This window comes from Syngnathoides biaculeatus, chromosome 11 (assembly GCF_019802595.1).
Source record: "Syngnathoides biaculeatus isolate LvHL_M chromosome 11, ASM1980259v1, whole genome shotgun sequence".
NCBI classification, from domain to species: domain Eukaryota; kingdom Metazoa; phylum Chordata; class Actinopteri; order Syngnathiformes; family Syngnathidae; genus Syngnathoides; species Syngnathoides biaculeatus.
The window spans coordinates 25,998,759-26,015,293 of NC_084650.1; the positions used below are offsets into that span (position 1 = coordinate 25,998,759).

Here is a 16,535-nt window from a genome sequence, read left to right on the forward strand (position 1 = left end):
TTATTAAGTAGGAATTATTTGGACGACTGCCAGCAAGTCCGTTGAATGGAGAGATAAAAAAAAAAAAAAATTGGGATATCATCTTGAGTTAAAGCCTTTGAAAATCCAAGCAAATCTTACAATAATTTTGTTAGCTTCTTCACATAAATACAAGCATCAAGATAGTGAGTGCTGTATTCAAGATTTACTTTTTGTAGGTTAAATTAATCTTAATTAACCCTGACGCCCCCACCCCTCAAAAGTTATTAGTCGTGCAGGTTTTTAGAAATAAGCTAAATAAAGCCCTTTAGAATAAAACCATACCAGCAAACAACAAAGACTAATGATTTCAATGGATGAATGGATTATTTTTAATCATAATAACAATCACGATACAGAAATTAAGTTACATTTAATGGATTTATGAATTAAACATTTAAACTGATTAGATCTAATGGAAAAAAATTAAATGACAAGTCAATCCATTCTCCTTTATTAGCAGTTTTAATACTGATACATGAAGATACCATTCCAACACACACACATTTGTGATTGCGATGGAGTTTTAAGAATTTGCACAACTATACATATAATCAGTGTACAATACTACTATAAATTGAATGTAAACAAAAATTTAAAACTTTTTGTTTAAGTATTCCAGTAGCAGATCTTCCAGTCAATCAGGTTCTAAAGGAAAGCAAAGTGTAAAGGTTGCCGTGTAATAGAGGATTAAGTCTTTGAACACAAAGTTAAAAACACTCATAAACAACTTCATTGGAAAATAAATGACCCTCCACTTTTAAAACTGTACTTGATCAAGATATTGACCTGAAAATGCTGGATAAGACAACAGCTTAAAGCCCAGAGAATAAGGCAAGCCAACTCGCAATATATTTACAGTCGTTTTTTTTTCTATTTACATCAACAGCAGTAGAGGGGGACTTTGTCTCCCTCTACTGCTTTTACCTTGCTTCACACTTTTAGCATCATGCTTAAAATCCCATTAGAGCAGCAGCAACAGCGAAAGAAAACTGAACCCAATAGAGTGGTGGCCTGGTGGAACACCTGTGGAGCCCTGGGAACCAGAAATACCCCAGCCAAGCCCCAAAACTCTCTTTGGATAGTAAACAAAAAGGGGATGAGAAGACTTAACTGCTGTTAAAGAGCCAAATAAATTAATACAGCAGTCACACCTGAGCAATAGAAGTGATATGAATGGAAATGTGTAGAAATAGCACCCCTCTCCCTAGCTATTTTCTAGAGTGCAAGTCCTTCTTGGAGACATGCATGAGCTGGAGCCTGTCCCAGCAAAATTTGGGTGAGAGGTGGGGTGATTGCTCAACTCTTTGCCAGCCAATTGCAGGCCGCATAAAGAAAAACAAACTATTCTCAGTCACATTATGACCAACGGGCAATTTAGTCTTCAAGAGACCCAACAGGCTTGTTTTGGAAATGTAGGCGGAAGCCAAAGTCCCTGGAGAAAATCCACACAAGGACTGGGAGAGCATGCAAACTCAACACAGGAATTATCGTGCTGCCTTTTTCCAGACTTTCAACCATACAAAAGTTGGAATAACTACATAAAATCAAGTCCAGCAGACAAATGATCAAAACCTCATCCCACTTCAGAACTCAGAAATGAAGCCAACCAACATTTGCTGCTTCAGTGGACAATTAGAGAGTTGGAGAGGAAGGAAGCCATTGCTGAGCCAGATTAACTTTAAAGCAGACAATCTCTTGGGTGGCAGGGCCAATTTAAAAAATAAGGAGTCGTAGGAATCATAATTTGTGCTACTTGCCTAATGCATGTCAGTCTTCATACTGGTCAGGTTATTTTCCCATCTAATACAGTCACATCTAAAATGAGAAAGGAACACGAATATAACTTTTAAATAAAAAGGTTATAAGAACCCTTGGGAATGCTCACGACACAGAGACACAAATTAAGAGACCCACAGAGTGGGGAAATATCAAAAACTAAATTCAGACAGCATTTGGTGCTTCATGTTTGTGTTCATGTGGAGACCAGACGTAGGTGGGGTTGCTGCGAGGCTGTGGGTGGAGAGTGTATGCCTGCAGACATAGAGGGCCTCATGGGGGTGTCTCTGCACTGGATATGGTCTTTTTCTTTGGTGCCTTCTTCACCATCTTGCATTGTGCCTTCCCAAGGGAGAAACAGGATGGGAAAGAGGAGAACAAAGGGGGAAAAAAAGAAAAAAAAAAAAAAAAAAAAGAGTTGGTGAAGTTGGAGGACAACGTACGGGATTGCATGAGAATGCAAGTCTCACAGGAGAACGACTGTGGCTAATATTTTCACTTGATAATAAATACAATGAATGCACCAGAATGCATCTAAACAGGGAAAGCAGAACAGGGATTTCACATTTGACCCAACATCTTCATGGACTTTGTCTACGTAAAATGAGGTCCACAAGGATTTTGTGTGAGGCACATTACACAGGTGCGGACTCGGCGTTCTAGTTTTTTCTACTTTGTTGCCCGTGGTCAACTTATTTTGTGTACCTCCGTCTTTACTGCAGGTTTCTTGGTTGTCTTTGCGGTAGTGGTCCGCTTTGGGGCCTTTTCCCCTGGATCCTCATCAGAGTGTTCAGTTTTTGCATCTGATAGGTCTGAGCTGTGTTGGGATGAGATATCATCTGCAAGGGACATGTGAGCCATAGACCGAGCTGTGGATTTGGACAGGAAAAACTGTCATGAGAAACAGATCCCGTATTTCCTGTTTTCTACTTCTGATCAAGTTCAAACTGCTGATGCAACAACTGCTTTCACAAGTTTCACCAAAGCTTTGTGGTGATTTTATAATACAGAAAGAAATGGAGCAGAACTCCACAATAAGACTTTCAGCCTTTTGAGGTAATGACCAGATCACTTGTGTGCCTCCATCTTGGAATCTTTCATGTTGTCATTAACAAATTATTTGATCGATGACAATAATCAAAATCGTAACCACGCAGGCTACCTGGAGGCATAGTCACATTTAAACATTTTAAGAACCTTTAAAAGGGTCACATCAATGAAATTCTACTCCTTTTATAAAACCCCTCCTGTAAGTGTATTTGCATTCAATTAAAACTTCACTGATAAGCAATTAAGCTTGAGTGCAAAATATCAATTCAAGTTCACTTCAGTTATTTATTACGGTCAGTATATCGTGTGAAGAGTGTTTGATTTGTCCACATGTTCGGAAATACACTCTTAAACGCATTTATTTATCTGGGATATAGTTTTACCGACAGGGTTGTGCCACATAGGAATAACGGAGTGAGGGTTAAGGTGCGCAATTAAATATTGACATAAAACAGTCATCCCACTTTGTTACAGTACCCTGGGAGTTTGCCATGTTTTAAGTAGTTCAGGCAGCACTGGTTGTTTTTTTAGAGAGCAAGAGGTGTGTGTCTTCGCCTCAGTGGAATCTCATGCTGTTTATTGTGACGCTGCTTCAAATGCGCATCAAAGTTTGGTCACGTTCAACTTGTTGGATTCTGAGCCACCGTGGAAAACTTGTGGCAGACGTGTTTTGCACTCAACACTAATGTCTTTTGTGGACTAAAATGGAAAATACTGCCACGCGGCCGACATCACTCTCACTCCTTGCTATTTTGTTAGCATCTTTACAGACACTGCTGTTGTGATCCGCTCACTGCTGGATAAAAGTGCTGGAGTGGAGTGTGGAACAGACTTTGTATAAGTGTGCTTATGCCAAAGACTTTACAACAAATCTGATATGATACTTGTTTTTATTTTCTGAAAACAGACCGGATTGGGACACCCCAAGACAATAACCCCTGCATATTTTCAAATATCAGTCAGTCAGTATTAGTAGTAGTCAGTAATCAGTAGTCAGTATTGCTCTGGCACCATTTAGTGGCATCTTGCTGTCAAGAAATCAAGCTGAAGTCAGTTGAGGAATTTCATTTCAAAATGATTAGCACTTTGGCCCCATCTTGTGGAATCTAGTGGCAATTGTGAACCTTTTTGGCTTGGGATGGGGGGATATATATTCCTGGCAGAGTTTCACTATCTATGTGAGGCCCCCTCTCTGGGAATATCCAAGCTTCACTGTACTGCTGTATCCTGTGTTACTATACAACTACTGCAGTATGGATCCTTCAGAAATTTAATACTATTTTTAACCTCTTCCAAATACTCTGACTTGTTTTTGACTGGTATGAGGATTGCTCTTGTGCATGTCTTTGTTGGTAGTCTGCTTTTCTCTGCAGTCCACCGATTGTGAGCCCAACACAAGGACACTTCTCATCCCATTAATCACCCTTCTACAGGCTCATCTTATTAAAACCACGTGACATCAAGCCCAAGTTGCCCCAGTTAAGAATTAGTCTTTCAGTGGGGAGAACGCCATCCAGCACAATGAGAAGTACTCGAGTAGTTCAACAGATATATGCACAGTGAGGGACGTGATCTTACTCTGTCGTGTAGCGGCGCTCTTGGCCCGGGGAAGCGTGCTGGCCCCTGAGCTCATGTCGTCTACAGAGTCTCGTCTCATGCGACCGTCTGAAGAGTGCAGAGACAGCTCATCGTCGGCGTTTATGAGTGTCAGGTCCTGCATGCTAAAACTGCGTAACTTGTCTGACAACACACCCTGTCCCTGCACAGCAATCAACAAAACAGGCATTAGATATAGTATGTGACATAAAAACAGTGGTTGATGATTATAATGTTGAGAGTAAGTCATCCAAGAAATACACTAGATATCACTAACTAGATACATAAATATAAATATCTAGACACACTTAAGGGATAAAGCACTACTTCCTGATCATTTTTGAGGGGGGACATATTCATCACACAATGGTTCAGATAAGGCAGTTTTGAAATCTCACAAAGTAACTACAAAATATACTTTCTGATGAGGATTTCATTTTTTAAGGGGGAGCTAAATCAAAACCCATCAAATCTCGCAAGTCAGAACGACAGCCAAAGAACTGCAGGCCTCAGTGACCTCAGCCAAGTGCTCATGACTCAACCATGAGAAGGACACTGCACATAAATGGCATCCACGGGAGAGGTCCAAGGCAAAAAGGGAAAAAAAAAAAAAATATATAGGATTCTGAGTACTGACAAGTGTTTATCTTTTGTAAGACGATGTACCCTTACATCTGGTATTAAAAAAAAAAAAAAAAAAAATAGTAGCAGATAAAAATAACATTATGCTAACATAACATTATGCCTGGTTTTCTTTTTTTAAGATCTGGCCTATTCGCAGTTGAAATATTAATGGAACATTTCTTGCGATTGGGTGGCAACTGGTTAATGGTGTATGCGCATGATAACAGCTGGGATAGGCTCCAGCACTCCTGCGACCCTCGTGAGGATAAGCGGCTCGAATAATGGATAGATGGAAGAATTCTGCTATCTACTAGAAAATCCTTCAGACCAACATCTGGTTATCAGTTCTTGCCCTCAAGATTAAGCATTCTACAGCTATGCAGTAGGACATGAAAAATTCAAACCTCTGAAAGGCTTTTAAAAAAAAAAAAAAAAAAAAAAAAAAAAAAAAAAAAAAAAGAGATTTTGGGCAGACAAAGTTAAAGCTCAAACTTCAATCCAATTGAGATGATGGGATATGACCTTGAACAGTCAGTTAATGCTTAAAAAAAAATGATCATATTAAATCAATTCTGCGAAAAAGAATGGGACAAAAATTCATCCACAATCACAGCACAAAGTATTGTAAGAGCTTAATTTTGATAAGCAGTTATTCAGTTCTGGGGTCAATAACATCTTCCCAAAAGGCTATACAGGTTTTGATTACCCCACACGTTAATAAAAGAAAATAATCAGAATCCTCATTACAAAACTGAATTTTATATTTACTAGCGTTGTTTTACTTAATTTGGTCTTGATGATCGGAAAAATGTTATAACTATCTCAGTTTAACTTTTTATGCTTTTTATGGTGTATATCATGGGTTTTCAATGCAATTCCAATTTCAATTCCAGGCCAAGGACCAACTGATGGAAAGCTCGAGCAGTTTAGGGCACTGATCAATATTTAACATATATTAAACTGGTCCTATAATCGAATACTTTGTATTCCTTTATCCATCTTCCGCTCTGCTTCTCACTAGGATCACGGGCTTGCTGGAGCCTTTCCCAGCTTTCTTGAGGCACGAGGTTGGGTATACCCTGAACTGGTTGCCAGCCAATAACAGGGCACATAGGAACAACCATTCACACATTCATGCCTATGGGCAATTTAGAGTTTTCAGCTAACCTACTCTGCATGTTTTTGAGATGTGGGAGGAAACTGGAGTACCTGGAGAAAACCCCTACAGGCATGGGGTGAATATGCAAACCCCGCAGAGTCGGGGGAGGGGGGGGGGGCTAGAACTGTGACAAAAGATGTGTGACGCAATCATCCACCATTCTACCCCTTTTTAATTCATATATACTGTATTTGAAATTATAGAATATTAATGTATTATTTATCAAGTATGCGAGAATAAAATGCCTTTATCGTTGCTATACATAAATACAGAGATTGAGATGAGCTATATTAATGTATTTTATTGTGCAATCAAAAGTCATATTGATCAACTTTTTTCTTGTCAAAGTTAAGCAAGATACAGATTCCAATATTGTATTCATGTTTCTTTAATATTTAGAAAAACGAGAATGGACATTAATGTTAAGTGGAAGAATTTTGAATTTGTGGCTGATGAAAGAGTGGATAGGCGAGGAGGAGTGTTGATGCTATGCAAGCTGAGACACGAGTTAGTAGTGTTAATGTACACTTTCGCGCTTTCCCAAGCAAATGAAGTAGGGACATTGTGTATTTTGACCCCCGCTGCAGCCACTGAAGGTTTTCTCAAGCGCTTTCTTTGCAATTGTTGCTGCGAAGTGTGGCCCAAACAGGCACTGGGTTTCATAACTTCACACAGATTTGAATTTGTTCGGCGATGGGAAATATTTGTGACAAACATGCAACAAAAATATCAAGAAGTGGGCAAACACTGTTTCACAGCAATGTCCATACTGTGGTTTTCTCGTTGACTGTGAACTTGAACCTTGTGGCATTAAACACGTTTGCACATACACAAATATTACAGCCATATAAGACATGTCCTATAATCGATATCAGAGGCGTCTGTAATTTGTAATCAGTCTGCACCGTAGTGAAAGGGTAACAAGTAACCACTGTTGTTTATTGGCATGGACCATCGTAAGCAAAGGAGTTCTGGAGCATTAGAAAACAGACCACACGTTAAAAGGTAAAGGCGATAAGACCATCTCCAAGCAGCTTGACGTTCCTATGACATATTCAGAAAAGTAAACATGCACGGGACTGTACCGAAAGTCCCTGGACATGGTCGCAAAAGAAAAATTTGTAACAAATCGAAGGGAAATGGCCTGCTCAATGTCGGAAGGCTTGATTTAAATCACACGTCTTGCAATAGGATAATTATCCTAAAACAGTCAAAAATACCCAAGAATGGCTCAAAGCCCAAACTTTGGACTACGTACTCTGAAGTGGCCTTCTAAAAGTCCTGATCGAAATGATATTGAACATCTGTGGGAGGAGGCAAAACCTGCCATCTGGGCAAAGTCCCCTTCAAACATGAGAAAACTGGAGATGCTTGCTCCAGTTTTCTCCCGAGTAGGTAAAAATATCCACCGAGAGTTGCAGGAGTCTCTGTGAAAGCTACGAAAATCGTGTGATTGCAGTGATCGCCTAAAAAGGTTGTGAAATAAAATAAGTTCTCAGTACTATTTTTCCTCTGGGCCTATTTCACGAGTTTGTCTTAAAATAAATTCAGTTGAACCACAATTAAGAGCATTGTCTGATATTCGTTGATTAATTTTCATAAAATTTTCATTGACAGTATTTATATTTTTGTCAGACTCAAGTTATTTCTGTTGCTTATTATAATTTGTATTTCATTAACAGCAGGGTACCACAGTCAGGTTCCTTGTCATTCATATAAAAGTTCAATGAAATTAAATATGTGGTGCCCTGGCCATATTGATAACCAACTAAGAAATAAAACACTTGACATACTGTACTTTCAACACAAATAGTAAGTTTCTCTCAGCTTGTGCCGTTAGGGGTCGCCACAGCGTGACATCGCAGATGACAGCTCATATTTGTTTGGCAGTTTTTACACCTGACGCAACCCCTCTGGAGGAGCGGAGGCCCCAGTGAGATACGAACTCACGACCCCTGGTTTACCAAACCAATGCTCGAACCACTGAGTTATGGGGCCTCATACTTCCAACACAAACATTGACAACCAATGAATGAATCTGCACTACTTCAACACAGACTATGTGCATAATACTTAACACGTTGAAGTCTTAGACCTACTATTTAGTCTGCAAGAATTTTATCTTTGCGTGCATGCATCACCGATCTCAAAGTCTCACGTGACCTCACAAAAAGAAAATAGACACTACTGGGTGTGCGCTGTTACCAAAATGTTTCTGAGGGCACCAAAGCAGAACCGTTGCTTTTGAAAACGCTGTCATCTGGGGACAGAGATTAATCGGGAAAAAATTACAATAGTGAGGATGTTTTAATTTACTACCACTTTGTTGTTTCTTAGTCAGGTCACTTTTGATTTGCTACCTTCCATTTTACCTCATTTATGGTATCATGACTGAAGAAGTAGTCAGTTTTCTCCACACGAATGTTTTTGGTTCCAAGCATTGAACATATTCAATGTTTAAGATTGTCAGCCGACCTTTTTCAAACCATATTATTGGAACAAAATCACTCTTGACGCAGCTCAAATCAAAAGATACTCCTATAGGCTAATCTTGTAAGACATGAGAAAGTCCGGCATTTAATGTCCTTGGCCAGGAAGCGGTTGGATCAGGGCGAAAGCAGCATGATTGTGTGTACCAGGCCGGAGACATGAGCCACAGCAAAGCTCCCTCACCTTGGTGGCTGCAGTGACGGCAGCATTAGCAGCCAAGTTCAGACCCCTCTTTCCAAATCTCATCATGGTTTCATAACTCCTGTCTTTGGCCTGTGCAATATAATCATCAATCTCCTGCAATGTGTGGCATTATTTAACAGAGGGAAAAGAGAAAAAAAAACAATTGAGAAATACAAAAATCTGATACATTAGGCAAGCATCAATGGGACTGTCCTACCTTCTCCTTGTTGGACAAGGTTGGGTGGACAAATTTGCGATACAGAACACTGGAGCCCTTGGTGTATGGGGACAAGAGCCAGATCACAAAGGCGATCTTCAACTCAAAATAAAAAGGAAACCTAGAGAATTAAACAATGCAGGAAAATCAGGGTTGAAGCTTCAATCACTGTGAGCCCATTTAAAAAAAAAAAAAAAAAAAAAAAAAAAAAAAAAAAAAAAAAAACGGTCCTTTGATCATGTTAAAAATAACTAGGACACGTGGTGGCACTGGAAGCATCATGAATACATCAATTGATATTATATAAGCATTTATTTATTTAAAGCATGCTAGAATAATGTGGTTCTGACCGATCATGAGCAGCTCCTGACTCACCAGGATAGGAACAAGTCTGTGGCCGTCTCTGCAGTAGAGAACAAGGCAAATACTATCCAGTACATCATCCACTTCACCTGAACGTATGGAAATACACACGGGAAAAAAATAATAGCACCTGAACACTCACAGGAGTTGTGCAAAGACACATGACGCTTAACAAGATGTGCTCAGGCCATTGCACATCAGTATGCATGGTTTCATCTCCAGAGACAAAGGCAATGTAGGGTATTCACTGCCCAGAATGAAATGACTTGAGCACAAAATTTACTAAAAACACCAATCAGGTGAGTACACATACTGTGAATATGATTCAAAAATAATAAAGTTGAATCCAGTTACAACAAACTGGAGCAAACAGGAATTGAAAACAGTTCTAAAAATGGTCACACACACACACACACACACACACACACACACACACCTTCTGTTGCCGTCTGCTGAGTAGAAACAGAGAGAAAGAGGTTGCTATGGTAACCTATCAGGAAGGAGGAGATTGTTCACTAGTGCGAATCCAGGCGCCAGGCCAGATTGCTGATGCTGCCCCTGCTCCTCCGCTTGGCACACCTACTTGCGCTCGTTCTTTGCAGTGACGAGGTAAGGGGGTGTGGGGGAGGGGAGGGGGTTTGAATACTCACATATCCACTAAGGGTAGTTGCTTAACTGCTAGCAGAAATGCCCATCCAATGATAAACTATAAATCTATCATATTATAGGTAGAATGGATTAAAAATGAAATGGTACAATAAAAAATAGATTTCAAAATGTAAACATGATACATAAGTGAAGAAAATAAATATTTGAAAACCCTGCTACATTGCAAGTTCTCCCACTTAGAAATCATGGAGGGGTCTGAAATTTTCATCGTAGGTCCATGTCCACTGTGAGGTTGATGATCTAAAAAGAAAAATCCAGAAATCACAATGTATGATTTTTTTCACGATTTATTTGTGTGATACAGCTGCAAATATTTACAAGTATTTGAACACCTGAGAAAACCAATGTTAATATTTGGTACAGTAGCCTTTGTTTGCAATTACAGAGGTCAAACATTTCCTGTACTTGTTCACCAGGTTTGCACACACTGCAGGAGCGATTTTGGTCCACTCCTCCACACAGATCTGCTTGGGATCAGACAGGTTTTTGAGCTGTCGCTGAGAAACACGGAGTTTCCGCTCCCTCCAAAGATTTTCTATTGGGATGATGTCTGGAGACCGACTAGGCCATACCAGAACCTTGATATGCTTCTTACGGAGCCACTCCTCGGTTTTCCTGGCTGTGTGCTTCGGGTCATTGTAATGTTGAAACACCCAGCCACGACCAGTCTTCAATGCTCTGACTGAGGGAAAGAAGTTGTTCCCCAAAATCTCACAATACATGGCCGGGGTCATCCTCTCCTTAATACAGTCCAGTCGTCCTGTCCCATGTAAAGAAAAACACCCCCAAAGCATGACGCTACCACCCCCGCGCTTCACATTAGGGATTGTCTTCTTGGGATGGAACTCCTCATCCATCTTCCTCTAAACATGGTTTGTGGAATTATGACCAAAAGGTTATATTTTGGACTCATCTGACCACAAAACCTTCTCCCATGACTCCTCTGTATCATCCAAATGGTCATTGGCAAACTTAAGAAGGGCCTCCACTTGTGCTGGCTTAAGCAGGGGAACCTTCCGTGCCATGCATGATTTCAAACCACGACGTCTTAGTGTATTACCAACAGTCACCTCAGAAACGGTGGTCCAAGCTCTTTTCAGGACATTGACCAAGTCCTGGGCTGATTCCTGATACCTTTCTCAGGATCATTGAGACACCACGAGGTGATATCTTGCATGGGACTCCACTCCGATTGAGATTGACCGGGATGTTTAGCTTCTTCCATTTTCTAATAGTGGACCTTTTTTCACTAATTTGCTTGGCAAATTCTCTGTAGCCCTTTCCTGCCATGTGGGGTTGTACAATTTTGTCTCTGGTGTCTTTGGTCTTGGCCATGTTACAAATTTGAGTCTCACTGATTGTATGGGGTGGACATCTGTCTTTATGCAGCAAACGACCTTACACAGGTGTATCTGATTCAGGATAATACATGGAGTAGAGGTGGAATTTTAAAGGCAGACTAACAGGTATTTGAGGGTTAGCATTCTATCTGATAGACAAATACTTATTTGCAGCTGTATCACACAAATCGTTAAAAAAAAAAAAAAAAAATCATAAGTCATTTCTGGATTTTTTTTTTTTTTTTTTTAATCTCTCTCACAGTGGACATGCACCTACAATGAAAACTTCAGAGCCCTCCATGATTTCTAAGTGGGAGAACTTGTAATATAGCAGGGTGTTCAAATACTTATTTTCTTCACTGTGTGTGTGTGTGTATATATATATATATATATATATATATATATATATATACACATACATATAAATACACGTTTCCAAAATAATTCCATAATTACATTAAGAAGTAAGACCTGCCCAATACAACTGAAAAAGAAAATCTGTGAGGGAGAATTTTAACATACTTTGACTGACATGGTTTACTCTAGTCTTTATTATCAGGAAAATAATATTTCTTCACATTTGTCCTACCTTTGTTTTCACTTTCTATATCCACTTTACAGAAACATAACTTACTGCCATTAATATAATAAGTAGACCTAAAGAGATTAAATACACGAACATTATTCGACTTGCGGCAAAATTACAAAAAACAGCTGTTAATATGAAGCAATTACATCCCCAACAGTAAAAATAAATGAAGTAGCACCCCTCTGACAATCTCCAAGGTTTATTATTTTTTCAAAGGCAGAATTTATAAAACAGCTCCTTTATTTGATGATGTGGATCTTATGTTATAACTGAAAGTGAAAAAATTCAAAGGCAATGCTGCCCCACCTCTATGTTATCAATGGCTTAGTCACGTGATGAATTTTATACAAAATACAGTTGACAACATTCTGAGGCAAAAAAATCCTGAAAGTGGAGCAGCAGAGAGGGGCCAAAAAATGATGCCTTTGGATTTGAAACTAGCGGAGATACTCACATATTCCTTCACATTCTTCGTTTTGACAGCCTTGTATGATGCATACGCTGGATAGAGGGTCCCAAAGGCCAAGCTGAGGGGACAAAAGCAAGAAAGCCCAAATTAGAAGAGATAAAACACAGAAGTGAACACAACCTTCTCATGTTTACTCTGAAATCTAAAACGAACGACTGCTTGCTTAAAAAGCATGAGAGTCATATTTTATCTCAAACTGTAGGTTTCTATATACAATCAGCTCCTTTGTGCTGACGTGATGGGCAGTGGTTTATCAAAACACGCAAACGTCATACACCGAGTCAGGAAGTGAGATAAGTCTTTCATGGGGGTCGGGGGTGGGATAGTTGAATTTTTGGGACTTTTACAGTATTTATGCCAGGCGTTCTCACCCTAGTGGTCATTAGTTTGATGAGACAGAAGCAGTGAGATAACAGCACAGCAGAGAATGACCACGAAGACTGCAAGCTATCATATTATTATTATCATCACAATAGTATGTCCCATTACTGTACACTGCCTCGCTATTGCCGCTTTTGCTTTACAAAACTAGGTAGTGATTACAGTACGTGGTCAGACAGGGTTCAAAAGTAGTGATGCACCAAAATGAAAATTCTTGACCTAAACCAAAAACAAAGAAACCAAAGTCTAAAACCAAAACAGAAAATTATTATGCCAATTATTAGTAAAAATGCATTTTGGGCTACAATTGCAGAGCTCCAAACCGATATAAACTTCCAAAACAAATAAATACCAAGAACATTTCTTGACATAAACCCTGTCCTTGGTCAACCCCGTGGTATCTTTCTGATGGAACGTGCCTGAAACACCTCACCCGGGAGGCATCCGAATCAGATGCCCCGGCCTCCCGGCTAAATCATCTGGCCCCATTCAATGCGGAGGCATGCGGAGGAGTAGCGGCTCGACACTGAGCCCCTCCCGGATGACCGAGCTTCTCTCCCCATCTCTAAGGGAGAGCCCGGACACCCAGCGGAGGAAACTCATTTTGGCCACTTGTATCCGGGATCTGGTTCTTTCGGTCATGATCCAAAGCTCGTGACCATAGGTGAGAATAGGAACGTAGATCGACTGGTAAATTGAGAGCTTTGCCTTTCGACTTAGCTCCCTCTTTACCAACAACAGATCGATACAAAGTCTGCATCACTGCACCGATCCGCTTGTCGATCTCCTGCTCTATTCTTCCCCCACTCAAGAACAAGACCCCAAGATATTTGCACTCCTCCAGTTGGGCCAGGATCTCATCCCCAACTTGGAGTGGGCACGCCACCCTTTTCCGACTGAGGGCCATGGTCTCAGATTTGGACGTGCCGATTCTCATCCCAGGCGCTTCACACTCGGCGGAGAACCGCTCCAGTGAGCATTGGGGGCCAGACCAATGTGACAAGTGTTCAGTTGTTTGTGACTAAATGTTACGATAGCATTGCAATTAGCATGCCTTCTCAGTCCATTTCCTGTTAATTAATCCTCACCCTACCTTCTTGACAACGATACTTTTGCATCTTATTTTCTGCTATGAAGGTGATGATGACAGACCTATGAGATGTCACCAGACGTGTAATCCATTTACACTTCTGCCGCTCCACGTTGTGTTTAGCCACATGAGCTACCTATACTTTATCTTGCTCCGTTGCTGTGCGTGAGCAAATATTGTGGATTATATAGAGCAATGCTTGACTGCAAAAGTCCCCAACCACTTGACCAGAATGAGGTATTTGTGAGTATTGTATCCGTCATACTTTGAGGGAACAAACACCAGACCGGAACACAGGGATAATGAACCAGGCTCTTTGGTTTCACAAATGTTCATCTGGGTGAATGGATGCAATAGAGACTACAAAGCTTGACCAGAATTTAAAAACAGTTCTTCCATTTTAACATCCAGTGAATCCTGATGCTTCTGTACCAACCATAGAATGCATGTAATAGATAGTCAATAGATTCCTGCTTCCCAAGTATTGTATTCCCACACCAGCACATCTAATATATCGCTTGGGTTTGAAGTAGGTCTTCTGTCCCAGAACATGTGAAATCAGTCACGTGCATGACGTAAGTGCACCCAGTGAAGAACTGAAATACAGCAGAATCCCCACCTCACCATCATTACAATATGTTCCTCTTGAGGCCTTCCACCTTTGGTGCAGCAATATGGATGCCGCCAGAAAGTAAATCATTTACAAGCTCTGCTGATACGATCACAGGAAGATAGACGAATGAAAAAAGCACTAATATTCAAACACCTTGCGAGTTTAAAGGATTGACCTGGCACCTTTATTTGTCTCCTTAATGCAGTGCAATGGAGCAGCACAGTGAGTCTGTGACATCTGCTGACTTTAGTTGAGTCATTCCCTGTCCATTAAGAGGCCTGCGTAAATGCGTTTGGAGCATTTAACGTCCCGCCATCCGTTCGTCCATCACATTGTTATGTTAAATGTGTAAAAAAATAAAAAATAAAAAAAAAGCGTCTGCTGCATCAAATGAGAATCCTCACATTCGACAAACTATTAGACTAATGTGACCATATTGCGACGAGAGTCACATATTCAGCAAAATTCAACCTTCCTGAGTGGGCGATAAGTTCAATGGAGTGAGTCGTCCCATATAAAACTATTTTAGGGAATAAATAAGATGCTAAAGTGCTAACAACTGTAACCAAATCTGTCAGTTGGTAATGTGACTGACTAGCTGTTAGCTTCCAGCGACTGCTAGCTTTCCACGCGTCATCTCAATTAATTTGCGGTTAAATAAACTGAGCGCCGTCATTTTAGTGTATCAGATCTGAATGGCGGTTGGAAGTGTTTCTTAAGAGCGAGCACTGCATCACAGTCGTCAGGGGAGACGGCCTCGTCCTTCAGATGCTGAATAGAGCCGCCGCTCAGCCGGCTAACATCGGACCACTACAACACTACTCACACAACCATCCTCGAAATCATCCACGACACCATCTTGCTGGACGTGCGGTCGCTGGCCCTCTCTCTGCCTCGAGGTTGAACCGGTGACTCGCTAGTGGTGGGCCCTGGCCGCCCCCATACCGCTCGTGGACGCGGCTTGTGGCGAAGACGGGGAGGGGAGGTGGGTGCGAATCCGCCGACCGTCAGCTGCGGTGCGGCAGCGGTCAAAGAGGTGCTGCAGTGTGTCGGGCTGGAAGCTGTTTCGCGTTTGCGTCGCTGTGTGAAACTGCTGCAAGTGTGCGTGCTTCTTAAAGCAAAAGGATGCCTTGGCCGCCCCTCCCATTCACTCGCACAAACAGAGCCGCCCAACGCCTCCATGGGGCACTATAAACATTTGGATTTTGGGAGGCCCTGTATCAATTTGTATAAAATATATCAAGTGCAAAAAAAAAACAACAAAAAGCACGAAATCTGATACTGAATTTCATCCACACCTACCAAAAGTAAAAATGACAAACGATTATACAATGTATTTACTGTTAAAATTTCATCTGCTTTGTTTGATGCTGTTGCGGAGGATGCTCTCGATTGTCCCTCTGAAAAAGGTGATTATGACGGAGGGATGGGGCTCTCCCTCTTTTCAGTTTCTTCAGGAAGTAGAGCTGCTGTTGAGCCTTTTTAGCCAGTGGTCCAGGACAATTCTTCACAGATGTGTACACCCAGGAATTGACCCCTCCGGTAGAAATTGCGTCATCCGCGTTCCTGACCAATCAGAGGCCAGAGATCTGCATAAACCACGCCCCTTGTAGGCGTCCGCCATTACCTCTGACAAAGTCGCATGGTCCAGTATAGCTTTTGTTAGCGTTTTATCGCGTATTTGGGTTCCTTAACAATTGATATGGTTAAGAGGTGTAGTCACGGACTTTGTAATACTGATGACAGGTATCCTGATAGGCTAGTTGGTGGAGTTAAATTCGTACCCTTTCCAAAACCGAAGACCGAGTACGAAAAATGTCTTTGATGGATCAAACTTTGTGGAAGACCGCATCATCAACTGAATCCATCTAAAATCAACCAGAACAGAAGACCGAGTACGAATAA

General features: G+C 40.9%; 1 protein-coding gene across 1 annotated transcript; it reads right to left on the minus strand.

The window, feature by feature from the left end:
* Positions 1–455: 455 nt before the first annotated feature.
* Positions 456–16,030, minus strand: reep2 (receptor accessory protein 2). Its single transcript, XM_061835206.1, has 8 exons — positions 15,457–16,030; positions 12,532–12,604; positions 9,492–9,568; positions 9,117–9,237; positions 8,900–9,013; positions 4,426–4,606; positions 2,503–2,666; positions 456–2,139 (listed from the first exon to the last, which is right to left on the minus strand). Exons 1-8 carry the CDS (start codon positions 15,810–15,812, stop codon positions 2,071–2,073), a joined length of 1,155 nt encoding a protein of 384 aa, XP_061691190.1. The 5' UTR covers positions 15,813–16,030; the 3' UTR covers positions 456–2,070.
* Between the last annotated feature and the right edge of the window lie 505 nt (positions 16,031–16,535).

Bases quoted from the DNA above. Each gene is read 5' to 3' on its own strand.
- reep2 (XM_061835206.1), bottom strand. From the start codon at position 15,812: ATGGAGGCGTTGGGCGGCTCTGTTTGTGCGAGTGAATGGGAGGGGCGG. The intron at 12,605-15,456 runs GTGAGTAGTGTT...TTGTCCCCTCAG, and splicing joins ATGATTTCGAGGATGGTTGT to CTTGGCCTTTGGGACCCTCT. The intron at 4,607-8,899 runs GTGAGGGAGCTT...ATTGCTGTGCAG, and splicing joins CCGTCACTGCAGCCACCAAG to GGACAGGGTGTGTTGTCAGA.